The sequence below is a fragment of the Poecilia reticulata genome, linkage group LG22 (assembly GCF_000633615.1).
Source record: "Poecilia reticulata strain Guanapo linkage group LG22, Guppy_female_1.0+MT, whole genome shotgun sequence".
NCBI classification, from domain to species: domain Eukaryota; kingdom Metazoa; phylum Chordata; class Actinopteri; order Cyprinodontiformes; family Poeciliidae; genus Poecilia; species Poecilia reticulata.
Window position 1 is genome coordinate 23,450,661 of NC_024352.1, and position 16,847 is coordinate 23,467,507.

General features: G+C 38.1%; 1 protein-coding gene and 1 long non-coding RNA gene across 4 annotated transcripts in view; one reads left to right on the top strand and one right to left on the bottom strand.

Annotated features, from left to right (window-relative positions):
• Nucleotides 1-16,797, top strand: part of cnksr1 (connector enhancer of kinase suppressor of Ras 1) — a 30,850-nt gene extending 14,053 nt beyond the window's left edge. Inside the window, exons 5-21 of one of the 2 annotated variants that reach the window (XM_017302365.1) lie at nt 1,576-1,617; nt 1,753-1,872; nt 5,117-5,176; nt 5,854-5,922; nt 6,030-6,155; nt 7,153-7,274; nt 9,054-9,199; nt 10,377-10,516; nt 10,600-10,633; nt 11,084-11,259; nt 11,338-11,411; nt 11,622-11,693; nt 12,397-12,467; nt 12,760-12,821; nt 12,914-12,998; nt 13,487-13,671; nt 14,774-16,797. In XM_017302365.1, coding sequence (XP_017157854.1) covers nt 1,576-1,617; nt 1,753-1,872; nt 5,117-5,176; nt 5,854-5,922; nt 6,030-6,155; nt 7,153-7,274; nt 9,054-9,199; nt 10,377-10,516; nt 10,600-10,633; nt 11,084-11,259; nt 11,338-11,411; nt 11,622-11,693; nt 12,397-12,467; nt 12,760-12,821; nt 12,914-12,998; nt 13,487-13,671; nt 14,774-15,316 — 2,127 coding nt within the window. In that variant the 3' untranslated portion in view covers nt 15,317-16,797. Of the gene's footprint in view, nt 1-1,575; nt 1,618-1,752; nt 1,873-5,116; nt 5,177-5,853; nt 5,923-6,029; nt 6,156-7,152; nt 7,275-9,053; nt 9,200-10,376; nt 10,517-10,599; nt 10,634-11,083; nt 11,260-11,337; nt 11,412-11,621; nt 11,694-12,396; nt 12,468-12,759; nt 12,822-12,910; nt 12,999-13,486; nt 13,672-14,773 lie in introns of both variants that reach the window. The other variant, XM_017302364.1, reaches the window with a different exon arrangement.
• On the bottom strand, nt 9,674-14,767 carry LOC103458850 (uncharacterized). 2 transcript variants are annotated; one of them, XR_532632.2, is made up of 6 exons: nt 14,667-14,767; nt 13,528-13,665; nt 11,812-11,906; nt 11,577-11,698; nt 11,049-11,156; nt 9,674-10,020 (listed from the first exon to the last, which is right to left on the bottom strand). It is a non-coding gene; the product is annotated as an uncharacterized LOC103458850 (long non-coding RNA). The 2 variants fall into 2 exon arrangements; XR_532633.2 differs by lacking the exon at nt 11,577-11,698.
• Nucleotides 16,798-16,847: the final 50 nt, after the last annotated feature.

The following is a 16,847-nucleotide window of genomic DNA, read 5'->3' on the forward strand; positions in this document are numbered from 1 at the left end:
GTGTGTGTGTGTGTGTGCGTGTGTGCGTGTGTGTGTGTGAGAGGATCTATGGATTTTGAGGTCATACTGTAAATCTAGGGGTGCTCCATCTTTGGTCTGATGATGATTTTATTGAATTTCTTTGCAGTTTAGTGCAAGAATTTTTCTGAATTTTCAATTCTCCTTAGAAATTATTCACTGATTGTAAATAAATTGCATTGCTGTCGAGCATTTCTTATCCGTTTGACTGGTTCTAAAGAAACTATTCCCCTAATCATAAGCTGCTAGGCTCCAATAAAAGCTTTACTTTTTATTGCCTCCAGAAGTAATCATACAACTTGAACTTTTCCACGTTTTGTCTCTTTCCACAGAATTCATCATTTTTTATTTGGATTTTTTTTTTGTGTGTGATAGACCAAAAATGCAGTTCATAACTGTGAAGTGGAAACAAAGTGATTCATTTTCAACATTTTTTACAGATAAAAATCTGAACATTCATTAAACTCAACTGTGAGTTTTTGGGAGTTTGTTTCTGGCTGCTTTGCTCATCTAGAAAGAGAAAACGTAACCATTTGTTGTCTTTGGAAAACAACTCGGGATCATCAAATCTGATGTAAAGAGTCCGTGAACATCAGGCACAGATCTTCAGTTGGATGTACATTTGGACTTTGACTAGGCCATTCTAACATGTGAATATGCTTTCATCCAAATCATTCCATAATGTCTCTGCTTATATTTTTAAAATGTCTGTCCTGTTGGAAAGGGAAGTTTCTTGAGCAAATATCTTTGTACGCTCTAAATAAGACAAAACTAGCTTACAAGCAACTTTTCAGATAAAAAATAACTAATTTCCCTGAAAGATTATTTCACTTATAGCAAGACATTTTTACCATTTTATAAGTGAAAATATCTGCCAGTGGATCTAATAAATTTTTTGTCAATATTACTTGAAACAAGCTCCTATAACTTGCTGAAATTTTACTTCTAAATTAGTTTTGCGTTGGTGTTTCATCCTCTCCTCCAGGAAGGAATCTCAGCCAACAGAACATCAGACCAGAAGTAGCTTCTACTGAGAGAAAAAAAACTGAGAGAAAACATGAAGCTGAAATAACAGCAAATAACACAACTTGGAGAGTAGGAGAAGAAGAAAAGTAGCAGAGTGAGGAAGAGTGGTCTGTTTCATTCAAGTTTTCATGGGTGTCAGATTACAAATGCATTCCCCCAATTTTTTTATTTTATCTGTAACAATGTGTCAGTTTCCCTCCACTGAACCAGTTTGCCCTCTTTTGCTTTGGTCCATCTAATAAAAAATTTAAAGATGCATTGCTGTCTACGTTTGTAACATGACAAACTGTAAGAAGCTGCAGACAGAGTCAGAAACATGATTGGATATATGAATCATTACTATTGACCTCATCAGTCAGCTTTCAACTGTTTGTGGCTTTTTGCTTCCTAACTCAAGCTGTGAAGAGGAAATGGGACATGGGTTTTGACTCAGTTCGTCCCATTTCCACAAATCAATGTCATTAGCATTTAGACCGATGTGTAATTTTGCGACTCCTCTGCTTAAATCCTGCCGTTTCACTCGTCCAACAGGATTCCACGGTCTACGAAAAGGAGAAGGACATCATATCTGTTGTGAGTTTGTCTCACGTTATGCTCATTCATAATTTCAGCAGATGAAACTTCTGCTTCACTGTGCTTTAAGTGAGGTATTTTTAGCTGTGTGAACCGGTGCCTCCTCCCAGTAAGTGAAGGTTTTTCCTGTTTTAGTGCCGTCAGTTGGTGGAGGTTTGTGATGAGATCCTGAACTCCAGCTCTGACTCGCTTCTGACCCACAAGGCTCAGCTGGAGAGCGTCAGCCTGGTACCTGCTACACCCGGGGATCAACTGGTAACGGTTTTTTACTTTCTTCTTCCTTATAGCCTTCATGAATGTAAAAAAGGGTTTATTCCAAGTTAAATTTGTGTCAGGCACAATGAGCTCTCGTGAGTTTGTTCTGTTTTATTTTATTTTTATTTTTTATTCAGGCTAAGATTTCAATGTATGCTTTCAATTAACACGTTAAGAAGAAATGTGAAAAGTTAAGCCCACATGCTAACTGAACTAGTGTTTAAAAAAACTAATATGAGATGAATCACATGAAGTCGTGTGTTTGGTGCTGGATATTAAAAGCTAAATGTTTATTATTGGTCCCAACATTTAACCTCTAAACCCAGAATGAGACATTCTGAGAAGATTCAGAATAAAAAAGGCTGAACATGTCAGTTTTGATATCCCAGCAAGATTTCAATTTAGAACGTTTTCTTTATATTTTTAATATTTTTACTTGGTTAGTTAATTATGCTGTGTTGAGCCATAGAGAAGAACAGATTCATGTACAGGATTTAAAATTCATATTTCCACTAAAGTTTAGAGACTGTTAAAACACAAAGACTTTCTTTAATATTTTAAATATTGTCATCTATAATTGTTTAGTCAACATTCTAGTTTACACTAAATTGAGCTAGAAATATTTATATATCATCCTAATACACATTCTTTGTTTCATTTATTGATTCAGTCACACACAAAAAATGGAATGGGTAAACTTTGCTAACCGCTATTTGATTAAAATAGAATTGATTGTGGTTAATAAATTACAAATGATTTAATGAATCATTTGATCTTTTTGTATTTCATCCCACCCATATTGATATTTAGTAAAAATGGTCTAAATCAGAGTTTATCTGCCATGTAATAAACTGAAGTGTTTCCTTCTTCATTCAGTTAAAATTCACACAAAATCATTGTAAAAAAAATATTTAAATTTCAATATTCCTTCTTTTGTCTTTACTTTTCTGGACCTTCACATCCGTTCTTTTAAACTACACCAAGCTTATCAGTTTACTCACCCTCACATTATTCTTTTTTTCTCTCCAGCTGATTATGCTGATGTTTTTTTAAACACTAACTTGTTCAAAGCTTATTTTTAACCCTCTGCTGGGGGGTTTTCCTCATTGGTTTCTCCAACCAGCTTGACGTTCTTCACCACTTTTACTTCTGTTCCTAAAAGCTTCCCTGATGTTTGGTGGCTAAAACACAATGTTCTGTTTGTGCTGCCTGTCCTGTTTTTGCCATGAAGTCTGCACATTTGGTTCAGGGCTCACAGCTCTCCTCTGTCCCTCTGTGCTGGTTATCTCACTAATCTAGAATCCTTTTAGGATTCATTTCTAAAGAGCTATTTCTTTCATGCATTTCCCTCTTTCTTTGCCTTTGTGGACTCAAACCATTAACTAAAAAAGTCTTATTAGATGCTGGCTGCATTTTCCCGTCACATTTTTCTTTCCACATTTCACCTCCTCTGATGTTGCGCCTGCATATTGTTCACATGTCCATGAATGCAGCCGTGCTTCTGAATGCTAAGTTCATTTTTCTGCTGATCCACTGCTCCGCAAAAGGAGGACTTTTACAAATGTACTTAGCTAGAGGAGACAGTTAGTTAATTACAGCTGACAGCAGGTAATTGATTAGAGCACATCACCGATAATGAAGTCGGCGCTCTGACAGATTAAGAGTAATGGGAACTAAAGGCAGGGAGAAAGGAAGTGAGAAGCAGAAGGCATTATTGTTCTTACAAAGGGGGTTTACTAAACATGACGTGTCTCTGACATAATGTAGATATAAATATTAAAAACACTGAATCTTTTTCAAATTTTGTGCAAATATAGTTGTAGAAATTTTGAGATAAAATAAAGAAAAACAATAAAATTATGTCAGTACTTTCTAAAGTTAGTGTTTAATTTTCTGGACGTAACGATTCACTCGTGTGTGTTTGTCACAAATTTTTAACCTTGGAAATATTTGACTAAATGTTATTCTAGAAAACATTAACTGAGTAATATGACAAGGAAATCTATCCCAATATCTACAACACTTTTGAATTAAAAGTCTAGTATCTGTTTCAATATAAACTTAAAGAACAAATTAAAATAAATAATAGTAGTATTTATTTCTTAACTAACACTTAAAGCCATTACATTTGCAGGACTTTATGGATTAATAATGACACTCTTCCTAATCAACAACATATTAACCTATAAATCTCTGTTTAAAAGTGAGAACATGCTTGGTAGCAGCCAGAAGATAATGCAAATCTAATTTCACATCCATGTTTGTAATCTCCTCTACATCTTGTAAAAATGCTTAAACATTGGAGACTCCACATACTGCCTGTCAGGCCTCAGCTGCATTACCTGTCCTAATAAATTATAATTCCTTTTTCATTACTATTAACATGTCCTATTCCTTAATTAGTTATTGAGTTGTTGCCCAGCACTAAAATGAACCTCCATAAATTGCATTTTGATGAGTTAATTTATGTTTGATAGATTACTCAATATGCATCGCAATAATTCTTAAATGGAGTCATTTAGTATTTGTTTTTTAATACATTTTCTGTTGATATGTTGTATAAAATCCTCATAAAATCCATTAAAGTTCTGTGTTTTATAAAGCTATGAGGACAGATGAGTTTATGTACTGGGGAAGAGGAGTAACTGACCAAGCAACAAAGAAAACGAATCAATGGAGAATGGAAAACAGCGGTGCAGAAAAGCAGGCTGAGGGAGAGTAGCAGCGCAGAAAACTAAAGAAACAAAGAACTAAACAAAGGGAGGAAACTACAAAACAGGAGGGAATCTAATCTAAAGAAACGAGTACAAAGGCACAAATGTTAAATGAATAAATGACCAAACACAAAGTAAAAACCAAAGAAATGATCCAAAACAGAAACACAAATGAAACTTAAAGTTCAACAAGTTAAAGATTGTTACAAAATGTGGAAAAAAATAACAGGAGAAGTATATATGTAGTGCTTTTTTTATCAGAATATCATAAATACAGGGATGAAACACTTTATCCATTGATATTTCCATCGCCATTAGAAATGTATTGATTGTGTAATTTAACTTGTGATTAGTGACGACAAGCTGATGAACAAACATCGATATTTCCACAGAATCCATTTATAACAGCAGCATCCTGGTTGTGTTGCTTCTGTTCAAGCTGCTTGTGCAGATTCACACTCTGCAGATGCACAAGTTATTTTATCTTTCTGAATTATGCACAGCATTTTTATTGTTTCCATTTCTCTCAGGGGATCGAGATAACATCCACCAGCTCCAGCAACCACTACGTGACGGGAACGGCTGCTGAGGTCAGGTTCACACATTTGCTTTTCCTCCCATTTGGACGTTGATGCAGCCGGCTAACAGTGTGACTCAGCTGACCTCTGAGCCCCTCTGGACTGGAGCTGAAGACGCGTCCAGAGGGGTCTTCCCCACATTGAACTACCCAGCTGCCTACATCAGTGCCTTGCTAAAACAGCCACCGATGTTAGAGAAGAAGACGATAACAAGCAATGTCTGCAATCCAGTCTGTTACTCGGTTTCTGCATCAAAAGAACACTTTTGTTCTTTTTTCTGCTAGTGTTTGGTTAGTCGCTGTTTTGCCAAACACTTGTCATTTTTGTTATGAAAAGTGAAAATTAACAACAACACTTTTCATTCTCTGGCCTTGGTGACGATAAAAACAAAAAATCGGCGAAGTGACAGCACGGTTTCCTCTGCTCTGTTAAAGACAGCGAGGCATGACACATTATTTTCAGCCAAACGCTCATCTGTCTGCTCCAGTCTCTACAACCTGCAGCCACTTGCTGCGTTGCATTTGTAAACATTACTGCTCATTTTAAATGTTGCGTAATAAATCCAAGCTGGGAATATGAATGTTGTCAGATATTGATTTATAGCGTTGTTGGGATTGTTCTGTGCTACATTTCGCTGGTTTTGTGTTGCAGCAGCTCCTTGTTTACGCTGTGTGCTCCTCCTTTTGCAGCCTTCCTCTCATGCCTATTTGCAAGTCCTGTCTGGTGATGAAGTGATCCAAGTCAACGACCAGATAGTGGTGAGTGATGCAGCACGTGGAGTTTGATCCACACGCCTGTATTTATGTTGGACCTGTGCTCAAAGAGAAAAACCTTCAGGAGGGAATAATCTGTGCTGCTGCATCAGGTCGGTTGGAGCAGAGCCAAACTTATTGAGAAGCTGCGGGAGAATCCCAGTGGAGTGACTCTGGTCATAAAGAGGATCCCGGGTTCGCTGCGGCACAAGCATTCGATCCAGATCACACCTGTGCAGGTTAGCCACCTTCTCCACTCAAAGCTTCACACCAAGTTCAAGTTCAAGTTTTATTTGTCTAGCATATTTCAGCAGCAAGGCTGTTCAATATGCTTTACGGCATAAAAACACACAGTTGATACACATCAAAATATTGATTAATGTTTCAGTGATTATGTTTCAAAAGCAACTATAAACAGCTGGGTTTTAGTCTAGATTTAAAGGCTCTCGGTGTTTCGGCTGTTTTGCAGTTTTCTGGAAGTTTCTTCCAGATTTGTGGGACATAGAAGGTGAATGTTGTTTCTTCACATTTGACTCTGGTTCTGGGGACGCAGACCAGAACCAGAACCAGAAGACCTGAGAGGTCTGGAAGGTTGATACAACAGCAGATCTGTAATGTAACTCAGTGAAATATTGATTAATATTTGTGAAATATTGATTAATATTTCACTAATATGCGACGTCTGGTATGCGACCCAAACCAGACGTTGCATATTTAAGGACATATTTACTTTTCTGCTGATATTTTGCAGCTCTAGTATTTCACTTATGAGACTCATCTTTGGAAAAAATCTCGTCACCACTCGGGATCCGTTTCCACCAACACTGAAACCCGTCACCATGTCGACTGTTGTTTGTTTATGATCACCACAGTGAAACGCTGCATCAGTGAACAAGTTCACGCGCACACACTGTGCACTTCACACCCCCTTGTGACCATCGCCATGATAATCTGGGATCTAGCTGGCGGCTCAGGCTGAGAGAAAGATGTGAATCGGCTCCGTGTTTCAGCCCATATTGCCCCGAGACGACGCTCGGCTTTCAGCGAGACTTTCACAGACTTTGTGTTTGTGTGACCGTGTTTCTCCCTCATCTGCTCGACCGCAGTGTGTGCAGACAGAACCTGCCATCGCAGTCCACATGACATCCGCTTTCTTAACCCTGTGCTAACCTGTAGACACACACAGGCTTTAATGTGCACACTCACATGTTTGGATTTGGTCTCATTTGTTCGTAGAGGGAGGAGGAAGAGGAGAGACGAGGGAGTTCGGAGGAAGAAGAACCGGAGGACAAAGAGGAGAATCAGAGGCACTCCATATTTGAGAGAGTAGCAGCTTCTGTCAGATCCCTGTCATTTAGGTAGGATTATTAATAAATTACTTTGTAAAAATATTCACCGTTTCACTTGTTGCCATGTCAGTAACACAGTACCATGTGTTTTATTCATGTTTTATGCAAAAGATCTCCACCAAATGTTAGCATAAATGGCTGAAGGTTTAATTTTTTTCAACCTCTCTACACTCTGACCTGATAACCCTGAATAAAATCCAGTGCAACTCTTCAGCATGTCAAACTCAAGGCTCAGGGGCCAAATCTGACCCGCCACAAATCTTTTAGTGGCCCTCTAGACTCAAGATGCCAAATTTCTGCAATCAGTTCAAACTTCAGTTTTTCACGATTCCATAATCGCAGAAAATTATGGAAAGTCAGCATAAATTTAAACCGTGAGTTTATTTCAAATTTTCTGCAAAAATGGTAAAAATTATTGAGTTTAATTGATGCCAATTCACACCTGCAGGTGGCGATATTTCTTATTTTTACAACATAGCTGTCTCAGGGTAACTTGATGTAAAGTTATAATTCGTGATTGATATGAGTAACAAAAAGTCTCATGGAACATCATATTAAATATTATGAAATTCCTTGCAAATATTCCCACATTAGCACCAAAAATCTGAGATTTTGATTGCAAAAAAATCACGAAATCCTGGATGGACTGATCAATGAGAAGTTTTATGATGCAGAATCAGATACATACCAATATTTTAAGAGTTTATTGATGGGTTTTATTGATACATTCTGGCACAACCAGCCCTGGAGAACATGAAAATGAGTTTGGCACTCGTGACCCAAGAAGTCATTTATGCATAGTTGAATAAACAAAGTGCCAAAACATGACAATCCAGCTAAATCTGAGAGTATCAATCAGAGAAGCAGGCAGGAAATCCCTGGTAACTGGGAAAGCTGTGAGATCCGCAGCTCAAGCTTAAAATCCTGGCAACGATACAAATGAGCCAGAAAACTGGCTTTTGTGTTTCCGAAGGTCATTTTTGTCTAATATAAAAACCTGTTTAACAATCTGTCATGTTTAAGTGAGTCAAAAAAGCATAAAACCTTTTAAATCTGTGAGGGATTTTATAAACACTTGTTGCCAAAACAAAATACAAGAAACAAAAAACATTAATGAATCTGTGGCAGATGACATAAATCTTATTTCATTTCCACATCCAGACGTCCAGGTTTGTTTAAAGTTTGTTCACCAAGTGATCACAGATTTACTGAGCTGAACAGAACCTCCCACATCCTCTGCTGACCTTTTTAATCTGCCTGAACCCAAAGGGTTTAACGTGACGTCACTTCACAAATGCCATAAATTCCGCCAAGCCCACCGACAAGCCGGCGTTCGCTGGAAATGTGAGCGAAATAATAGATGAAGCTGCCGACCAGCATCTGAGTGAGTTTCAGAGCGGTGACGAAAAATCAAAAGAAGAAAAATCGTAGGAAAAAGTGAGAAGAAGCAAACATGAGAAATGATGGCTGAGGGAGATAAACGGTGGGAGTGAGAGGTGATGCCCTGCAGACCCACATTTCAGACTACAGGCGTGTAAAGTCAGGTCTGATCTCTGCAGAGGAAGTTTTGGCTTTGCATCAGTGTCTGTTTAAACACAGCTTCCTTCAATCAGTGTTAAATCAGGATCACATGACACCCGACTGCAGTCTGTTCTTCTGACAGCTGTCATCACATGGTACCCACTATTATTACTTCTTGTTGGTTTTTGGAAAAATCTTAACTTCTTAGAAGTTCCCAGAATCCTTGCCTGGTTTCTAAGAATGCTTCTTGTTTGTGTTGTGCTGCAGGCGGGCCGTTCATGGGCCGGAGGTTCGACAGCAGCCTATGGGACAGGAAGAGTCCGAGTTGCCTTCTGACAGGGAGCAGGAGAGGACCGTGACTTTAGCTGCATTTCAGAACCATCCGGGCCGGTTGTCTCCTCTGCCGGCGTCAGGTATTTAAAAAACCCTTCAGTATGTTTGGGATTTTTTTTGTTTAATTATTGTACTTTCAGCAGTAAGTCGGTATGAATCATCTTCAGCACAAAATATAGCCCAACAATAGTTGGTTCATTCTGTTATTGCTTATGGCATTTCTAATACTCAGCAGGATTTAGCCAATCAAAACGAAGGAACGGTGTCACCTGAGCTCAGTTTTGTGTCTGAAGGCTTTTTTTAAACCAGAAACCAAGATGGTGTGATTAGCAAACGAGCCTGGGCATGGAACAGTGCAAGTCTGTTCTTTGGTTACTAAAGCATAACAGAAACAAGATTTTGAATAAATATATTGCTTCTTGAAGATATTCACTAGAATAAAGTAAACTAAAACAGACTCAGACTGACTGCACACCTGTGAGTATTGCAGGTGTGCAGTTCCTGCCACACATATTTGAAATTCAAATCAACTCAAAAATACTTTATTCATCTCAAAGAGAAATTAAATATCATCATAATTCATATTTAAATCTTCAAAGAGTCGTGGATTTTGATGCTGTGGTCATACAGGAGCTCCAGTAGCAGTCAGTCTTGGCCTCTGACTGAAGACTGTTGCTGTACGAATGTCTTTTCATGACTGTGATGACATGCTAACAGCAGCACAGATGATATGTCACAGCAACACCACCAGTTGTTGACAAACTCTGCTAATCCACCTCATTTGCTTTTGCCACTCTTCTTTAAACCTCTGCCTGGTCTCATGGTTAGAAAGCTGAGCAGAGACGGTTTGAACTTCCTACTTTGATCCTGCTCTGCATCCAAGAAGCCTCCGTTTTAACTCCTGTAAAAAAAAACTTCACCATGTTGCCATGGTTACACATCATAACAACTGTGCAAAAGTAAAAACAAAAGAAGAAAAGTAAGAGTGAAAAGCCTCCCGGCTCAACAGCATCCAAAATCAGAGGGAATCATGCAATGCCTCAACCAATAAAAATAATGAACAAATAAGAACAATAAATAAGAAATTAATTTAAAAAAACATTGAAACGTGAGGGAAAAATAAAAATCAGGATTGTTTACATTTTAAGCTTATGAGGATGATCCTCACTGCTGATAATTCTGACTGAGTTGAAGTGATTATAAAAAAGTGTAATAACTTAAGTCATTGACTGTGAACTCAACTCATGATTATCACAGTGGCTGAGAGTTCGGATGGTTCGAGGCTCTCTCCAAATCTGAGGAGAGACCGGTCGCCGTCACCAAGAAGCCCTTCGCCTTTTGAGTTTAGCCCAGAAAGAAGCAGCGTCAGCTCCTGCCCAGACATGGTGGGGCACACGGTGAGAGGACGCTCTACTTTCAGCCAAGACAAAGATCTAGTGACATTAAGATCTCTGTAACATTCCTGATTATTCTTTTCCAGTCGAATAAGGAAACCAAGAAGAGCTCTAAGAAAGGTAAGACTTTTGGATCAAACAGCAAACAAACACAAAACAAAAGTATTCATATCTTTCAATGCACAGAAACCGGTTTGCATGTTCAACTAAAACTGTATAAAGTTTCTTCTATTTCAAAGTTATGCACTACCTTGTGTATCATTTGCAAATTGAATAAAGTTTAGTGAAGTTTGTAGTTTTTATGTGACATGAAAAAGCTCAAGCAGTATGAATACTTCTGCACTAATAGTGTTAAAACATTGCTTCTTTTAGCTACAAAATAAACACTTAAGGATTATTTAAGTCAAATTAAAAGATATAGAAGAAGAACTTTTTCAAGATATTTTACTGAATTACTATTAGATTAAAAAATGGATGAAAAGCAACATTAAAGTTGAAAATATATGTTTTTTAAGGGCTTTAATGGTGAATTTACTCATTTTTCCTGTTGCATTTGTGGTGGATTCCCAGGAATGTCGACAGCTCTGAGCCGGCGCCGAGTCTCCTGCCGGGATTTGGATCATCCCGACTGTGACGGCTGGCTCTGGAAAAAGAGGAAGGAGAGAAGCGTCTTCAGCACCCAGAAGTGGCAGCGCTTCTGGTTTGTTCTGCAAGGACCCAATCTGTACTGGTACAACACCCAACAGGTAGGAGAGAAAAAACTTAAACAGAATGCACTTTTGGCACATTTAAGATTGTTAATCTGATTTTTGTGTTTTCTTCAGGATGAAAAAGCTGAGGGTCTCCTGAATATATCCAGCTACAGCTTAGAGGGCGGTGGAGAGCACAAGAGAAAACAGTGAGTATCCTTTCATGGTGGATCAGATTGCAAACCTGTGACATTTTCCTTTGACGTTGATGGATTTGTGATCTATGCATTTAAGGCTCCAGAATAAAAGCGAAGTTTTATAATCTCAGGTTCTTTTTGTTATTTTGGACAAACTGAAATGTTAAATCATCTTACAGAGGAAAATAATTAGGATTTGTGTGTTTCATCTTTGTTCTGCAGCGTTTTCCAAATGACCCATCAGAAATTTCAGAACTTCTTCTTCGCCGTTGACTCCGCCTCCGACCTGAGCAAGTAAGCTGGAAACAGAACATCCAACATGACTTTTTCTTTTTTACTTGTCTGTGTGTATTGATTGGGTAATGTCAATAAGTAGAAAAATAACAAATATTTCATGCATCCGCTCTATTACCTTATTTTATTCACTCACAGCAGCGTTTGATCATATTGTTTTGGGTGCAGACGCACACTGCCCCCTGCTGTTGGCCTTAATTGATTCTCTTTCTCCTGCAAAACAGTTTCAGTTTTTTAACGGCCCCTGCAGGTGTGATTTCATAGCAACAATAAAACATTTTACTTAATATTTCAACCTACAGTGCCTTGCAAAAGTATTAATATCTGCTGTTTTGGTCATTTTGTAATGTTACAATCAGTTAATTCACTGTATTTAATGAGATTGTATGTCTTAGCCACAGAACAAACAAACAAAGTGGCTCATAACTGAAATTTAAAGAAAATTATACTTTTTTTTGCATTTTTTCACATGTATTTGGGGCCAGATTTGTAAAGCTAATTGTCCTGTTAACACATTCACTGAATACAAATGCACAACACAATTTTCAGATGTTTAGTTAAATTATATAAAAGCACAGACTCTTTTCCTTCCACATCACAATCAAGTTCATCTTTGTTAAATAAAATCTCAATAAAATCGAATGTTAAGGGAGTGTGAATATTTCACCGTAACTTTGATATAATAATATTTATTTTTCTTCAGGTGGATCAACAATCTGATTATAGCCATACGGAAGCACAAGAGGCTCCAGAAAGGTCCAGATAATGAAGAAGGTAGCTCCACACTTTTCCATTTACTTTTCTAAGCAAAAAGCTTTTTTATTCCGTTTTCTAAATGTTTGTTGTCTGTAGCTGTTTGTTGTCTGTAGCTGTAATGTTGTTGAAGCTGCAGTGTCAGCACCAGTGGGAAAACACATAAAATTATGAAATGTTAACGGTTAACAGTGAAAGGAGCCTAATTGCTGTTGCTGTGGTTGCCAGGCAGCTGGTTGATAACAATAATGGGAAAACAGTGCACACTTAAGGTAATGTCATTATTTCAACAGCCTTGTTGATGTTTTCACAGAATGCTACAGCGAAACTGAATCGGAGAGCGAATCGTCTCCTTCACCTCGCAGGAAAAACAAGGTTGGTGCAATTAGTCCAAGAGTCGAAGCAGCAAAAATAAATGCAGTTCGACCTGCTGATGGTGTTAATGTGTGTTTCTGTGTGTGCAGCAGAAAGTTCAGTCTAACACTCTGCCTCGACCCAAGGGGAAAATAAACAAGGCGCCATTACCGACTTCTTCAACAGAGGGCAGCAAAGGTACAGATATGCCCTAACAGGGCCTGCGCCACTCACTCTGTAAAAACACTAAACCTTACCGAATACTTTAGTCTAGTTTCTAGTTCAAATATCCTCGTATACTTGAAATAAGACAAAAGTACTTTGTAAGAAACTTTCCAACAAGATGTAGGAACTTGTTTTAAGTCAATAGCTTCTTAATATTGATGAAAATGTACCATTTCCATTGGCAGATTATTTCACTTATAACATGACATTTTGCCCGTGTTGTAAGTGAAACAATCTGCCAATGAAACCAGTAATTTTTTGTCAATATTAAGGAATTACTTACTAAAATCAAGCTTATATAATTTGTTGAAAAGTTACTTGCAAATTATTTTTGTCTTATTTCAAGTGTACTAAGATATTTACACTAGAAACTACAACGAAAGCACTCTTTGTTGGTTCATTACAAACGGAAAGTTAGATGTTTTCATGTCGTATTGTGTGTCTTGTTTTTTTATTTTCAGATGGTGGCACCGTGGATGAGATGGGAATGATGTTTAACAACCTGAAGGAAGGAGGCGTTTCTCTGATTGGCCATGAGCAGCCGTTCACGCAGGACCACTTCAGGAAGTCGTTCATCCGGCGCAACAAGAACCCGGTCATCAACGAGAAGGTGCACACGCTGCGGGCCCTGCAGAGCACGCTGAAGGTGAGAGAGGACAGCAACCCCGAGAATAATCATTCCATCAAATGTAGTTTACTTCACGTTACTTCAGTTTACTTCTAGAGATGCACCGATCCAATAGCAATATCTGTATCTGCTCCGATATTGAAATAAATTCTAGATTGGCAATCTGCCTGATCCATAAGGAAAGATCTATTCAGTCTAATTCTATGCCTTGTGCTCTGAGTGATGTCATGCATATTATTTATTTTATATTATATCTAGAATTCCTAATTTGAATCATTTGAAAGGTGTGTCGCAGTTTATTTCTATGTTACATAATAAAGTTTGTCTTTATTGTTTATTTTACATTGTTTTTACGACTGGACAGATTTAAGTTGTTTTTCCATGTTTGAAGCTATTGGTGTGTTATTAGTGCAGAGTTACCAAATAAATTTGTAATTAAGTAAACTTATGTCTAGGTTTAAAAAAAAGAAACGTTTTAAGTCAATTCAACATTTTCTTCTGTATCGGATCAGAATCGGCTGGTACTAAACCTCAGTTGAAATTGGAAGTAAAAAAAAGAAGTGGATCGGTGCATCTCTGTTTATTTCATAAGGCGACAGTGCATATTAATTAATGTGATTACATTAAAACAACCATGTAAATATACCAGATTTAGCCACGAAAGCTAATTTTCTTTGGCAGATTGATGGTAAAAAATAAAGATCTAGTCACACACGCCTGGGTAAACAGACATAACATATTATTAAAAGTAAATTACAATAAATGTTTAATAATGGTGTAAATTAGCAATCATAAAAACAAATGTGTTTATTCTAAGATGTTAATTAAAAATATGAATGCAGTTGTGATTATTTAGAAGCTATCACTCAAATGATTTTCTGAAACAGTTTGGTGATGTGACGCTTCTTAATTCTAAAGGTAATGACAACGGTAATGATAAATTAACCAGGTGTGTTGGGGATCTGGACATTTTTACACTTTAACGTTAAAAACCAGAGCTCAGAAGTATTAACCTCCGTTCTGTTGAGCTTGGGGTGGAAAAACTTCTGCCTGTTTCTCGCAGGCATGTTTGCATTTCGGCTCAGAGCTGCATTAAAACTGAAGCCGCTTTCCTTTGCAGGCGAAAGAAGCCGAGTTGCTGCAGATCAACAAGCTCCTGGACGACTCGGACCTGACCGCGTCCAGGTACCGGTGGTGGAAGGATCAGAACGAGGAGCTGGTTTCAGAAATTGAGAAGCTGGCCTCGGCGGCAGGTGGCAGGGACATCGCTGCGGCGGGGGGCAAGAAGGACGTCGCTGCGGCGGGGGGCGGCGAGGACGTCGCTGCGGCGGGGGGCGGCGAGGACGCCGCAGCGGCAGAGGGCGGCGAGGCCGTCGCTCCGGCGCGGGACACGCCTGCTGAGGACGTCGCCTTGGAAACGGTTGCCACGGAAACAGCGGCTGCAGAGACGGAGGGCGCGTACAGACTGAGCCTGAGCGACGGTGAGCAGCTCGTCGACGCGGAGCCGTCTGATGTTCTCCTGGAGATCCCGCGGGAATGTCCGAGTCCCGAGTCGAGCCCGGTGCTGGAACTCTCTCTGGGATCGCTGTCGGACTCCATAAACAATCAGCTGCGCAAAAACGCAGAAAGCAGAGACGCTGGTGATCATTACTTCTACATCTAGAACCTGAGCGGCCCAGTAAAGCCCGTTTGTTGTTGCCCAATGTTTTCCACGGAGCTGTCGAACAGGAGCGCATGTTCTGATATTTACGTCCAGGATCTCTAAACATTGCCTCTAAATCAAAGGCTGCGACCTTAAAGACGTTATTCTCTTGTTATATGAGAAAGAAAATCTGCCAAGTGTTCAGCACATATTTATGAAATTCTGAAATATACTAGATTTTGCATTATTTTAAAATTTTCTTGTAGGTCATGCCTTTTTGATATTTTGTGTAAATATTTTCCAATAATTACTGTTTTTATTGGTTAACTCACAGTACCTTAATAAAGGTATGAATGAAAAACATTTGATGAAACGTTTCCAGCAGCATTGCAGCTGCTAGTCGAAGTTTTTTCAGCTCTTTTGTCTGAGCTTCACTTCACTTCCTGCTGATGAACTCTTCATCAGACTGACTGTCTGGATGAGCTGTGAACAAAGCAGTGCAGGTCTTGATGCTGCTTTGAAAGAATAAAGAGAGTTTAGATCCAATGTATACAAGTATATTTCAGTAAATTGAAATATGATGAAAAAGAGTTGAAAAGTGAAACTTGTACCCGGACTGATTCATTTTAAGTGTTTATTTGTGTTAATTGTGGCACACAGATAATAAAAACCAAAAATTCTGTTCTCATAAATTTGAATATTACAAAAGTCCAATGAAATCTGACTTTGTGCTGGATTTCCAGCATGAGCTAAATTTCCAAATGAAATAAAAAAATGTACTACTTTTATCTGAGAAAAGGTATTTTCACCACTTAACAACAGTCTGTTGCATCTCACATTGACTCTTGATAAGGATGTCCATGTTCTGGATCTGCTCCAAACTCTTGAATGAGCTGCATCATAATCTTCTGTTTTACCCAATTTTTTCCTTCCACCAAACTTTCCATTGATTTGTTTTGACCTAGCAGCATGTGACAATCCGGCTTCTTTAGTGGATAGTCTCACTAACTGTGAAGACATAATACGGTAATTACAGAATTTCTGAATAGGAAGTCATTTTTTTAATTGGTCTCATGAAATATTATGATTTTCTGAGAACGTAAATATTGAGTTTTATTTAGCTGTGCAAAACATGCAAAAATTTACATTTATCAGTCATTGTTTGATGAATTTATATCACAGTTTTAAAATAATATTTAAATTACTGAAAAAAAATAAATGCTGCAAATTATTAACGTGACTCAGAGCAGAATGACTGACAATCACTAGTAAATGTTTTGTTGATGTCGGTGACCTTTGGGTGAATTTTAGTGTTTATTACTTTGCTTCCTATCCTCTAACATCGAAAAATAAAATGTTTTTTATTCTCTGCTTAGCTTTTCTTGACCAGAAATCAACAAAACCTTCATTAGCGGTAATGATTGACATTATTGTAATGTCAGTCAGATTTATGTTCTACATTGGCTTCAAGTTTAAATCTAACTAAATAATGACTGAATCCATTTGCTTCTTAGCTTCAAATAATTGTTTCTGTGAAAGTAATGTTTATAAT